Here is a 12,063-nt window from a genome sequence, read left to right on the forward strand (position 1 = left end):
CTCGTGAGGGACCGTGGCGATCTGTGTTCACATATGCAAACTTCCTCCTGCCTGACTCGCTCCCACGCAAATATGCAAACACCCTTCCCGCGGGCGCCCGAAGGGGGCTGTCGCGCCTCGCTCCCGCCTCTCCAGGCTGCCCCGACCCCCTCAGCCCACAGGGAGGAGGTCGGATTCGGGGGGGTTCGGAGGAGGAGACAGTCTCCAAAAAAGAGAAGGGCAAAAAACCCCACAAAAAACAAAAACACACAAAAAGAGCCGCTCCTTTAATACAGAATCCTCGTTAAAAACCAACCAACCTAGCCCTGTACAGCTGCCCTTTTAAATGGGGAAAGCACCGCGGGCTCTCTGCCTGTCCCAGAGTGGGCAGATGCTCGTGGCCACCCAGGTAAAGAACTGTCCCCTGGCTGGGGCCGGGATGGGAGGGCTGGGCCTCTGCCCCGCCCCACGGGGACCCACCTCTCCGTGGGGGGGGGACATTCGTGCATGTTTACGCCTCTTCTGATGTGTCAGCGGCCGCGGCATGGCAACTGGACGCCAATAAACGTCTCTGCGGAAGTGGGGGGCTCATGTGTGCGGACTTCGGGCACAGGGCGGGCGCCCAGCCAGGGAGTCACTCCGGGATGTCGATCACCAGGTCGTCGTCCCCGTCCAGGGCGTCGTCCCCGCTGCCCGCATCGCTGAACATCTGCCGGGGGACGGCGCTCAGGATCGTGGGAGGGGGCATCTTGGGGGGGGGCAAGGGGGCCAGGGCCGCCCCCACCCCGGCCCCAGAAGCCCGGCCTGGGAAGGTCAGCGGCCCTCCCACGGGGCAGTCGGGGGGTCCCACCGCCATCTGCAGCAGGGCAAGAAACAGAGGGAGGGCTAGTCAGGGAGGCACGGGACCTCCGGGAGGCTGGCGGGGCCTCTTCCCGCAGCCCTGGGGGACAGCGAAGGGGGCAAAGGCTCATGCCGGGCCAGCCAATGCGGGGATGGGGATTGGGGCCCTGCCTCACCTCAGCCCCTTGAGTCTCAACCCAGCGAGTGCCTGGAGGTGAGGGGTGGTGATGGAGGCGGAGATGAGCAGGGTGGTGGGGGGGGGGTGAGGGTGGGGGGGGGTCTCACAGGACACCGGGAGGGGAAGGCCGGGCCGCCCTCTCCAGGGAGGCACCTCGGCTACCCGGGGAGCGCACTGGGCGCCGGTCAGAGCTGGCCTGCAGCGCCGGCCTGCCCGCCTAGGACCCCGCAGGGCAGCGCTGGCCTCCTCTCCCTTCTACTTTAGGACTCCCCCCTGGTGAGGTGGAGGGGGTCTAGGTCTGCCCCGCCCGCCAGGTGAGGCCTCTACCTCTTCTATCTTGGACGGGCCCCTCCTTGGGATCCCCGCAGCCACCGGCCTAGGCCAGGCCCTCTGCTCGGCTCACCTGGACTGGTACCAGTCTCCTAACTGGCCTCCCTGCCTTCAGCCTCTCCCCGAGCCAGCTCCTCCGCGCTGCAGCCCGAGCGCGCTCTCTAAAACACAGACCTGAGCGCGTCACTCCTCCACTCCAGGGCTAGGCGGGAAGGCGCACCCGAGAACAGGCCAGTCCCTCCACCTGGAGTGTCCTTTCCTAGTCACCCAAAGTCTTGCTTTGTCCCCTGAGGCTGGCAAGTGGCCTCTGTCTGGCCCAGCCCTCCAGCCCCCGCCTCCTGCTAGGTGTGAGTCCCCCCGACCCCAAGAGAGCTCTTTGGCCCCAACTGGGAACCTGCTACGTGCCAGGTGGTGGCCGCTGCTAAAGGCCAGAGACCACCCTGGGAGGCAGAGGGGGGCACAGCCAGAGGAGGAATCGGAGACTTGCAAATTAAGACCCTGAGCCACAGGCCTGCTGGGTCCCCACCAGGCGGTAGGTCTGTGTCTTTGCCCGGGGGCGGCTTTCACACCATCCGCCCTCACAGCCTCAGGCCTGCCCCTCCAGGAGCCCCCAGCCCTGCTGCTGTCCTTGGGGTGGTGGCAGGCCAGTGCCTCCAGGTACAAGAGTCAGCCAGGACCAGTGACAGACAGGAGGCCCAGCTCCATGAGGGCAGCCCCTCTTTTCTGGCTACAACCCACCCTGCCTGGCCTTCGTCAACATTTTCCGCCTGACCAGGAGCGGCTCCCGCTGAGCCCCAGGCACTGGGCTGTGTGTTTTGTCCCCCTGAACTCACTTTGTTCTCCCCCACCCCACCCAACAGAGACCCTTCTGAGTCTCAGAAGGGAAAATGACTTGCCCAAGGTCACACGGGGAGTGTGTGGAGGACTCAGGCCCACTCTGACGGAGGCCCAGGCCCTTAACCGAGCCCTCCTGTCTTCACGGCTGTCCCTTGTCTCCTCAGACCAAGCCACCCAGGAACTTCAGTGACCCCCACCCCTTTATAAGGACCTTCTGGCTCCGGGCACCCAGGCCTCTGTGATCCCTCCCTCACCGGCTGTTTCTTCCCGCCTCCCCTCTCCCTCCCAGTCCCGCCCGGACAGTACTTCTGCCGTGTCCCGGTCTTCCTTCCACTCCTGTGAAGCCTGAAATGTCCAAACCTCATCTCCCCTGGGCTCAAATGTTACCTCTTCTTTGAGGCCTTCCCTGATTTACCCCTTCCTCCACCACCGCACGTGATCTGGGCCCTTCTCTCGACCAACCACACCGTTCCTCCTCGATGGCCACAGCTCCGCTCCCGGTCCTCTGGACGCAGGACGCACAGCTCAGGAAACCTCCCAGCGCCACAGCACCCCGTGCCACTCCTCCACTCCACCCAGCACCCGCTCCGGGCCTCACAGCCCCTGGCCGGCCACACCAGCCCGGCCACACCAGCCCGGCTCTCCAGGCCAGAAGCAAAGCCCTACCGGGGAGAGCGCAGGGCCCAGGTCACACAGAGGCTAAGAGGCCGGGCTGGGATCTGAACTCCAGAACCCGCACGCCTCACCACCACAAACGTGACCTCCCAAGTTGCCTCCAACTCTGTCTACCCGGCTGGAAAGCTGCCCCGTCTAGTCCCAATTCCACTTTGACTCGGGCTGGCAGGGTGCCGTGCGCCCGAGCCCTCCCCTCTCCCGGGGCTCGGCGCAGGCCTCTTCCCGGCTCCATCCGCGTTGCCCGCCAATCACACGCGGCTCCGCGGAGGACCTCAAAACATGCACCCCACGAGCCCCAGGCTCCTGGTGTCTCACTGGCCTCTCCGGACTGCATGTCCCCACGTGTCCTCCCTCCCAAAGCTGCTCGCCCCGCGTCTCAGAGAGCGGCCATCCCACTCCCCCGCTGCTCGGGCCCCCAAACCCTGCAGCTGCCCCGGGCTTCGTGCCTTCCCGCAGCCCGCGCTGGCCTTCCCGTGGCTCCATCTTTGAAATCGATGCTCCCCACCTGCTTCCCTGTGGGGCCCTCCCCAGAGGTCCCCCCACTTCCATTCTGACCAGGCGCCTCCCTGGTCCTGTTCTCTGCACAGTAGTCGGTCCGTAAGGCAGAGCGGACTCCTCTGTGCCTGACCTTCTGCGACGGTTCCCCCGTTTCATTCATAGAACAAGCAAAGTTTCTGCGACACGGAGTGGGCGCTCCACGACCTTGCCCCTTGGTTATCTCTCTGACCTGCTCACCACCGCGCCCCCCAACCCCTCCCTTGCCTCCTACCACACTGGCCTCCTTCCTGGTGGCCCTCCTCGAGGCCTCTGCACTGCCCGCTCTCCCCGAAACACCCGTTCAGGGAGCCAGGGGTCATTTCTCATTTCTTTGAAGCCTCTGACCCAGGAACGTCCCCGACTGCGCCCCCCAAAACACTGGCACCGATCTACTCTGGAGCTGCCCTGCCCCCCTCTACCTGGCCCCACTTCTAAGCCCCGACACCCACGTATCTTGTCTGCTTCCCCCTCTCTTGCCAGCATGGGGGCTCTGTGACGGCGCCTCTGCAGCACCTAGAACAGTGCCTGGCACGCAGCATGTGTTCCCAAAATACCGGTTCGTTACATGCTGTCTGGTTACTCGGTTACAGACACAGGAGACGAGACCTGGAGGGTCAGAGAGACCTGGCTCAAGGTCACATGGCTTTTAACTGGGGCAGCCTTGACCCCAGCTGCCACGGCTGTGCCCGTGCTCTGGGGCTGCCCGGCATCACAGACCACGTGAGTCTTCACTGGGAGCGCCCCAGGCTGGTCCTGGCCTCGTTCTTCTCCACGTCAAGCCTGGGGGCCAGGACGTTTCTGACCCCCCCCTCGGTGCCTAGCCCTGGCTTGGGCCCCCGGCAGCCCCAAATCGATCCTCGGAAGTTCCTCGATGGGCCCCAGCCCGTCTTGAGCCTCCCTCGGCTGGCCTGGCGGTCGTCCTGCCATTCCGGCCCCTCCCTGACATCCCCCATCAGGGTACCTTGAGTTTCCGGGGCAGGCGGGGCCGTTTCTCCCGCTTGGGCCTCAGGGGGCTGGGCTCGGGCAGCTGCAGGGCCAGGTAGTCAGAAGGGAATGGGGGGTAGGGGGGGGAAGCCAGCTGCAGGCGGGAGTGGGGGATGGAGATGGGACATGGAGTGGATGGGGTGGGGGGGGAGAAACGCAAACAGGAGGAGGAATGGAGAAACAAGAGGCGGTGATGAGTGTAGCTCCTGAGAACGGAGGGGAGGGGACAGCAGCAGGACCGCGTCCTGAGCTCTGCTCTCCTCGGTAGCGCCTGTCCCCCATTCCTACACCAGAGAGAAGGGGGCAGCCCCGACGCGCACCCCTCCGATGGACGCCTGCTGGCCACACCCGGACAGACGTCCCCGGAGTCGGGCCGGCCTCCTGCTGAGGCCTGTCTGCCCGCCGACGCCCGCCGACGCCCGCCGATGCCCGCCGATGCCCACCTCGCTCCCAGGCGCTTCAGTTACCGCCTCCCAGCCCTGACCGCAACTCACCGAGCTCAGGTACGGGGAGGGGGCCGTGGAGGCCTGAAGGGGAAACCCCGCTGAAGGAGGCAGGGAGAGGCTGGAGGGGGAGGGGGCACCCCCCAGCGGAGGGCTTCTCTTCCTGGAGAAAGGACAGGGGATGGGGGCGGGGGGGTCAGAGGCAGCTCTGAGGCCCAGGTGCCCCCCCCCCAGGAGGAGGATGGCTTCTTCTCACCTCTTAGGGGCTGGCGTGTCTGACTGCTTGGGCGTTCCCTCTGTCTCGCTGTTGTCTGAAGATGCAGTGGCATCGGAGTCTGTGGGGGGAGCGCTGGTCAGAGAGAGGGCTGGGGGCTCTGGCCTACCCCTGAGAGGTGCTACCTCAACTCTGTGGAAGGGCCCGGGGCGCCGACGTGCTCTTCTGGGGAGGCCCCCGGCCTCCGGAAATGTCCGCGACAACGGACTTCCTGGCTGGGCTCCCTCACGACACATCTGTGAAGCACTTAACTGCGTGCCGGGCTCTGGAAAGTTCACTGCTGCTCCCTGCGTTCCCAACCATCTGAGGAGGAAGGTGAGGGCATCACGTCCTCTTTCCAGATGAGTTCACCGAGGCTCAGAGAGTCAGGTGCAGAGCTAGGACTTGAAACCCCATCTCTGGCTCGCTGACCATCTTCTGCCACGCTCCCTTATGAGCCTCTCAAGCTGCCTTCAGGTCCTGCCTCCGCCCCACTCCCCAGGTCCAGGGTCCGGCTAGGCTGCCCCTCACATCTCTCCTAGGTTTATCCGCTGCTCCTCGTCCCAACGACCACCGGCTCAGGCCACCATCTCCCAGTCGCCGGCTCAGCAATCTCCTCTCTCCTGTCACCCACTGTCCATGCGAAGTCCGGAACCATCTACCTGGAAAGCTGATCCCAGCCTTCCTGGGGACAGCCCCTACTACCTGCGAGCCTTCAGAGGGCTTCTTAATCTGGTCTCAACCTACCTTTCTGGTCTCTTGACCGAACTGGCCTCTTTGCACATCTTTCCCTCTAAAAAGAAATTCATCTTCCCGTTCTTCACCTCTATCTAGAAAACCCATCGTTCATTTCATAAATAACTGATACCCAGGACATAGGCGGTCCCCAGTTTCTCCGCTCAGATCCTCAAAATTAAACACCGCCTCTCTGAGAAGTCTTCCAGAACCCCTTCAGGCTCAGCTACTTGCTGGCTCTTCCCAAAACTCTCCGCTCTCACTTGTCGGGGCTCTCCTCACACTGCGCTAAGATGTGTCATGTGTGGGTGTCTCCCTGACCAGACGGTGGGTTTTTCCAGGCTACGAGTTGTGGTTTACGTCTCTGGCTCTCACTCAAGATTTATCCCGCTCTGACCATGAACGTGCTGTTTTTCTCATGGCTCCTGTCCTCACGTCCCCCTCAAAGTCACCTGGGAGACCTTAGGGAAGGCACAGGCAGGCAGTGAGAAGCAAGACTAAAAGCCAAACAGTGTGCCTTGACCTACATGAGCTGGCTCCCTGCCTATTTCTCTGACCTCACCCATCACCCACCATCCCATTGTACATAAATCCATGGCCACTGGATATTCCAATAAAACGTTATTTACAAAAACAAGCAGCCTGGCTGGCCGTTGTCTGCTGACTCCGCCCCAGACCAGCGTTTAAAGGCACCGTGGAGAGAGGTGACTGGATGCGTCATGGGTTATGAGGACCCCAGGCTGGAATCAGACCACAAATGCCCACCTTAGCACTTTTTCAAACTGTGGGTCTCAACCCCTCAGTGGGTCACGAAGTCAACTTGCTAGTTTGCAACCACCATTAAGCTTAAGAAAAAAAAAAAAAAAAAAGTAAAGGGAAAAACCAGTCTAAAAACCATCAGAACAAATGACATACGATGACCTTAACGTTTCATTCTCTTGTCTCATAAGCAAGGATGCCGGCGGGACCTTGGTCTGACACGATGAGAAATGCTCAAAGCAAAGCCACCTTCCATGCTTCAGCCCTTCTGCTCTGCAGACAACCTGGTCCCTTCTCACCTCGGGGCGTCTACACTGGCCATTCCCTCTCCCTGAAGTCTCTCAATGTATCTTCACGAGATGGGTTTCTGCTTCTTACCTAGGTCCCGGCTCAAACTTTCTTTCCTGAGAAAGGCTTTTCTGGAGCTCTCTACTGATACTGTCCCTGCTTTTGCCTCGCCTGCAAACTAAAAACGGCTTTTAAGTTTTTAAAAGTGGGGTGAAGGCAATGGACTCAAAGGAAAAATACTACTTAGGACATGTGAAGATCACATGGAATTCAAATCCCAGTGTCCATAAATAAAGTTTTATTGAAACACATCTGTGCTCATTCATTTACATATCACCTATGGCTATGTCTGCACTACCACAGCAGGACTGGGTAGTTGCGAGAGTTCTGCAAAGCCTGAAATATTTTTTTTATCTGGCCCTTTACAGAAAAAGTCTATCAACCCCTGCTCCACTCCGATCACTACCACACAACCCTGATTTTATTCCTTTCAAATCTAAGATCCTAGTTTCTCTGCTCTCCTTGTTACCCCCAGCCAGAATGCAAGTGCCACTGTACCCCCTCTGCAAAGCAATAAATGCTCCAGGGAAGGAATGGTAGAGCTGAAGGGCAAAGGAGGTCTTATCAGCCTCCGAAGCCTGTTAGGAGGGGCCCATGAAGCTTGCTGAAGGGCCAGGAGCCACGTCCTCCACCAAGTTTCCATGACCTTGCTCACCAGAAGAATCTTCATCCACGTTCTCGTACTGCAGAAGGCGGTCTAGGAGGAAACTAAGGGAAGAGGCGGGGAGAGCAAGCGTGTTTATTCCCAGCTCAGCCAAGTTCCCCTGGACCCTGCCCCTTCTAGCTGGCCCGCGGGATCCTCTCACCAGCCCCAAGCCCGGCGCCATGCACTTGTGTCCCAATTCCAAGGATGGGGTCGGAAAGTAGACCCACAGGAGCCACATCACCCGCAGACATTCCCCCCTTCCCCCCACCGTGTCCCACCTCTTGTCCCGGGACACCTTCAGCAACTTCCTCTGCGCCTTCCTCAGCTCCTCCTGGAAGCACTCGTGTTCCTGTATCACAGGCAAGGTGGACGCTGAGCCAGTGGCCATCCGTAAAGGGGCCCGGAACCCGGCGACAGCGGACTCCTGCTCCCTTTACACGTGGGTAAACTGAGGTCCTCCCAGCTCCAGGCCCCAACCCCCACAACCTCCCATCCCAGCACTCACGTAGATGAGGAACTTGAGCTTCCGCTTCAGGTTCCGGTACTTCTTCTTGTAGTCCACTTCGCCGTCCGCTGGCCCGTTCATGACCTGCCCCGGGAGCAGCGCCCGGCAGCAATCGGGCGTCCCGCTACCCAGAGCCCGCACAGCCCGGCCTCTCACGCCTCCGCTTCCGGAGACTCCGGAAGGCTGTGTCCGCCGGGACTACAACTCCCAGCGTACCCCGCGCCCAAAGGCTCTAAACCACAAGGGCTGCCCTCTTAGGAACGCCGGGAAAAGAAAGTAGCTTCCCGGGGCTACGCGGAAGATGGCGCCGCAGCGACGTGATGATGTCATAAAGATGGCGGACGCCGCAGGTACCTTTCCGGGGTCTGGATGCACTTAGCAATCGCAAGCCACGGCTTTTCCCCAGGGAGTCCTAGTTTTCAGGCGAGGATCTCCTGTTCCATCTGCCTTTCGAAATCACGTTGGCCTCCCTAGTGCCAGTGACCACGGACGGAGGCCGCGTCGCGGATTGATTACGTTACACCCGAGGGTTGCCGGCGCCGAGTCGGTTTCTAACGAGAACTTTAAAATAAACGACTGACCCTGAGAAAAGGGAGGAGCCGCGAACCCCTCCAACTACTCGAGGCAAGCAAGTTCCGTCTGGTCAAGTTCTCGGTCCAAGCGACTCGCGACCGACCCCCAACGGTCCCTCCCCTCACGGCGCCACGACCCTGCGAGTGCGCAGGCTCCTGTCAAACGCTGTGACGGAGGCCGAGGAGAAAAAAAGGCGGGAGCCGCCAGCCCCAGGGGCAGCAAAATGGCGCGGGAGGACGAGATGCAGGAGTTCATCCGTCGCTTCTTCCGAGGCCGCCCGGACCTCAGGTGCGCTAGAGGCCGGAGCTGGGGCTGGAAGGGGCAGGGGCGGGACGGGGACTCCGTCGTGACACGTGTCTCCGCAGCACGCTCACGCACTCCATCGTGCGGCGGAGGTTCTTGGCTCACGCGGGCCGCGACCACCTGGAGCCCGACGAGAAGCAGGCGCTGAAGCGGCTGGTGGAGGAGGAGCTGCTGAAAGTGCAGGTGTGGGCGCGCGGGCCTGGGCCGCGGGGGGCGGGGCCTGTTGCTGAGGAGGCGGGGCCTGGGAGGGGGAAGGGAACGCCGACTTGGGACGTGTTTTGCCCTCGTGCGCACACAGGTGGATGAAGTGGGTGCCAGGGAAGAGAGGCCAGATCTTGCCAAGAAGGCAACGAGGCCGCCCACCCCCAGCAGTGGCCCCGGGAGGAAAAGGTTCCGTTTCAATTCGGAGTCAGGTCAGTGTCTTCTGCATCGTGGGTTCGTTGAAGAAGCATTTCCTGAGCGTGTATTATTATATCCCAAGGCATTCGAGGAGGGCACGAGGCCAGTGAGTCAGGAACCAGGAATGGGGTGGACTGATTGATTGCGGCGTTTCCTGTTGCCCTTCCCTCCATCGGCCAGAGGCAACCGACCCTACGTGGAGGGAGAGGGACAGGAGGATCCCATCCCAATATTCTTGTCTCTCCATGTTCCAGAGCCCAGCTCTGCAGCCTCCAGTCCAGACTGTTTCCGCCCCTCAGCAAAGAATGGGATGGTGGCAGACATCCGTCCAGCTGAGGAGGAGAGTCCAAAGCGAGCCTCAAAGAAAGCCATTGAGGAGAGCAGTGATGAGGAAGAGCTGCAAAGGGAACTGGCTGCAAAGACTGGATCAGAGAAGGTGGCGGCCAAGGAAAGCAGTGAGGAGGAGGAAGAGGGCTCTGCCAGAACAAGTAAGGTCTCCAAGGAAGAGAGCGGTGAGGAAGAGGAGGAAGAGGAGGAGGCGTCTAAAGGCAGGATTAGGAAGGAAACCGTGACCAGGAGTAAGCAGGCACCAGGCAAAACCTCAGCTGACGGGAAGCGGGCCAGGGACAGTGAGGACAGTGAGGAGGAACCTATCCAGACGACAAGGAAGAAGGCAGAGGGAAAGAAAGTGGCTAAAAGCCACCAGGAAAGTGAAAAGGACAGTGAGGAGGAGGACACCCTGGCCAGAAAGAAAGACAACAGAGAGGAAGAGGAGGGAAACTGGAAAGCTGGAGCCCGGGGCAATGGACGGAAAAAGTCATCTTGGGAGGAGAGGAGCTCTAAGCAGAACAGCAGAACAGCAAGGCTGCCGGGAAACTCGGAGGACAGAGAGGGACAAAAGGAAACAGCAGCAGCGGGCAGCGGGGATGACAGCGGGGGAGACGACAAGCCCCTGGTGCAGAGCAGGAGAAAGGACAGAGCCTCACGGAAGCATGGGAAAAGGCAGAGTGGAAGCAGCGAGGATGGGGGAGATGGCTGGAAAAAGCTGCCGCCGGCTACTGAAGGCGCTGGAAGGACTGCCAAAGCAGGCAGTATCTGCGGTGAGGCGAGCGACTCGGGGAGGGAGGTGAGCGACAGTGAGGCAGAGGGTAGCCCCAAGCGGCAGAGGGAGAACCCCTCTTTCAAGAAGGGCTCCAGGAAAGGCAGGACACGAAGCTCCTCCTCCTCTTCCACAGATGGCAGCCCGGAACCCAAAGGCAGGAAGGTGAGGGTGACAATGGGGCAGGAGGCCACCTTTAGGGAGGAGGGAGACCCTGACTCAAGTGCAGAAGGTCTGGCCTGCAGCCGCGGTCTTTCTCCGGCAGGCTGGCTCTGGTCGTCGCGGTGAGGACCACCCGGCTGTGATGAGGCTGAAGCGTTACATCCGGGCCTGCGGTGCCCACCGCAACTACAAGAAGCTGCTGGGCCCCTGCCGCTCACACAAGGAGCGCCTCAGTGTCCTCCGGGCAGAGCTGGAAGCCCTGGGCATGAAGGGTGAGGCCGGGTATGCCCTGGGGGCTGCAGGAGAGGGCCTGGGCGGCTGGGGAAGAGAGGGTCACCAGCCTCTTCTGCCCCAGGTAACCCTTCCTTAGAGAAGTGCCGGGCCCTGAAGGAGCAGCGGGAGGAGGCGGCCGAGGTGGCCTCCTTGGACGTCACGAACATCATTAGTGGTTCAGGTGAGGGGTTTCCTCCTACTGTCCAAGAGACGAGGCTTGGATTTTCTCAGACAATTCATTTGCTTTTCCTGCCCCACAATCCAGGCCGACCACGTAGACGCACGGCTTGGAACCCTTCAAGAGAAGCAGACACCCCAGGGGAGCTATACTGCCGGACTCTGGGCTCAGAGGATGAGCAGCCCCGGGCCCCACCCCCAGACTGGTCACACATGCGCGGCATCATCAGCAGTGACGGAGAGAGTAACTGAGCCCCTCCGCTTCCCCGGGGGGCTCTCCACTGGTAGAAAGCAGACACAGCACCCACAACCCCCGTGCCAATGTGTGTCTGCAGAGCAGAAGCTGCTTTCTTCAAAGAAGACTTTGCACTCCCAGGGACACAAGTTTTGGGGTCCTATTTCTCATGTCCTCAGTTTAAGGGGTTTACAGGGGTTTATTTTTTGACTCAATAAAGGAGTTGTTTGAATCACCTCATCAAAAGTGGTCCCCACTTGGGGTGCCTTGCTGGCTCAGAGGAGCACGTGACTCTTGATCTTGGGGTCTCTGAATCTGGGGTGTAGAGAGGACTTAAAATTTCAAAACCAGTCCAAACCCAAATGGTCCCCCCCTCACTCCCTGTACTTTGAGTCAGGAAGGCGAGTAGCTGATGTCCCCACCCCAGTTTGGTTCCCTTATTGCCCCCAAGTTCTCCAAATGAAGGCCCAGCCCCCAGACCCTGCCGTCTAGTCTGCCACCAGCCTCTTATCAGAAAGGAGTGTGGCTCCTCCCTCCCTTTCTCTGGCCCCACCAGCAGGGCCGTCATCATCCTGCTTTCAAGCTGTGGGACATGCCCAGCTGGGAAGACAGTGAAAATCTGGCCTTAAGAAAAATGTGAGAAACACAGTGAAATGACTTGGGGACAGCCGGTGTTTACACCTTCCTTCGCCTCATCTGGAAATAGCCACTTAGTCTCTTGGCCAATTCTTTCACCTTAAAGGAGTGGGTACAGGGCGTAGACCTAACCAATCTGAGTACCTCAGGCCTCTGC

The 12,063-nt window shown here is 60.5% G+C and overlaps 2 protein-coding genes across 6 annotated transcripts; one reads left to right on the top strand and one right to left on the bottom strand.

Moving 5' to 3' along the window:
- Positions 1-247: 247 nt before the first annotated feature.
- INO80E (INO80 complex subunit E) lies at positions 248-8,403 on the bottom strand. 4 transcript variants are annotated; one of them, XM_044232869.1, is made up of 8 exons: positions 8,050-8,403; positions 7,823-7,893; positions 7,554-7,606; positions 5,060-5,138; positions 4,855-4,966; positions 4,338-4,454; positions 1,401-1,488; positions 784-835 (listed from the first exon to the last, which is right to left on the bottom strand). In XM_044232869.1, the coding sequence occupies exons 1-7, from the start codon at positions 8,128-8,130 to the stop codon at positions 1,420-1,422; spliced, it is 582 nt and encodes a 193-aa protein (XP_044088804.1). In that variant the 5' UTR covers positions 8,131-8,403; the 3' UTR covers positions 784-835; positions 1,401-1,419. The 4 variants fall into 4 exon arrangements, with proteins under 4 accessions (XP_044088802.1, XP_044088800.1, XP_044088803.1 ...); XM_044232867.1 differs by lacking the exon at positions 1,401-1,488 and having other exon boundaries at positions 248-835; positions 4,338-4,403; XM_044232865.1 differs by lacking the exon at positions 1,401-1,488 and having other exon boundaries at positions 248-835.
- Positions 8,404-8,825: 422 nt separating this feature from the next.
- Positions 8,826-11,516, top strand: HIRIP3 (HIRA interacting protein 3). 2 transcript variants are annotated; one of them, XM_044232863.1, is made up of 8 exons: positions 8,826-8,910; positions 8,988-9,108; positions 9,224-9,338; positions 9,579-10,424; positions 10,560-10,588; positions 10,689-10,857; positions 10,941-11,039; positions 11,124-11,516. In XM_044232863.1, exons 1-8 carry the CDS (start codon positions 8,846-8,848, stop codon positions 11,285-11,287), a joined length of 1,608 nt encoding a protein of 535 aa, XP_044088798.1. In that variant the 5' UTR covers positions 8,826-8,845; the 3' UTR covers positions 11,288-11,516. The 2 variants fall into 2 exon arrangements, with proteins under 2 accessions (XP_044088798.1, XP_044088797.1); XM_044232862.1 differs by having other exon boundaries at positions 9,579-10,588.
- The last annotated feature ends 547 nt before the right edge of the window (positions 11,517-12,063 follow it).

The sequence above is a fragment of the Neovison vison genome, chromosome 14 (assembly GCF_020171115.1).
Source record: "Neovison vison isolate M4711 chromosome 14, ASM_NN_V1, whole genome shotgun sequence".
NCBI classification, from domain to species: domain Eukaryota; kingdom Metazoa; phylum Chordata; class Mammalia; order Carnivora; family Mustelidae; genus Neogale; species Neogale vison.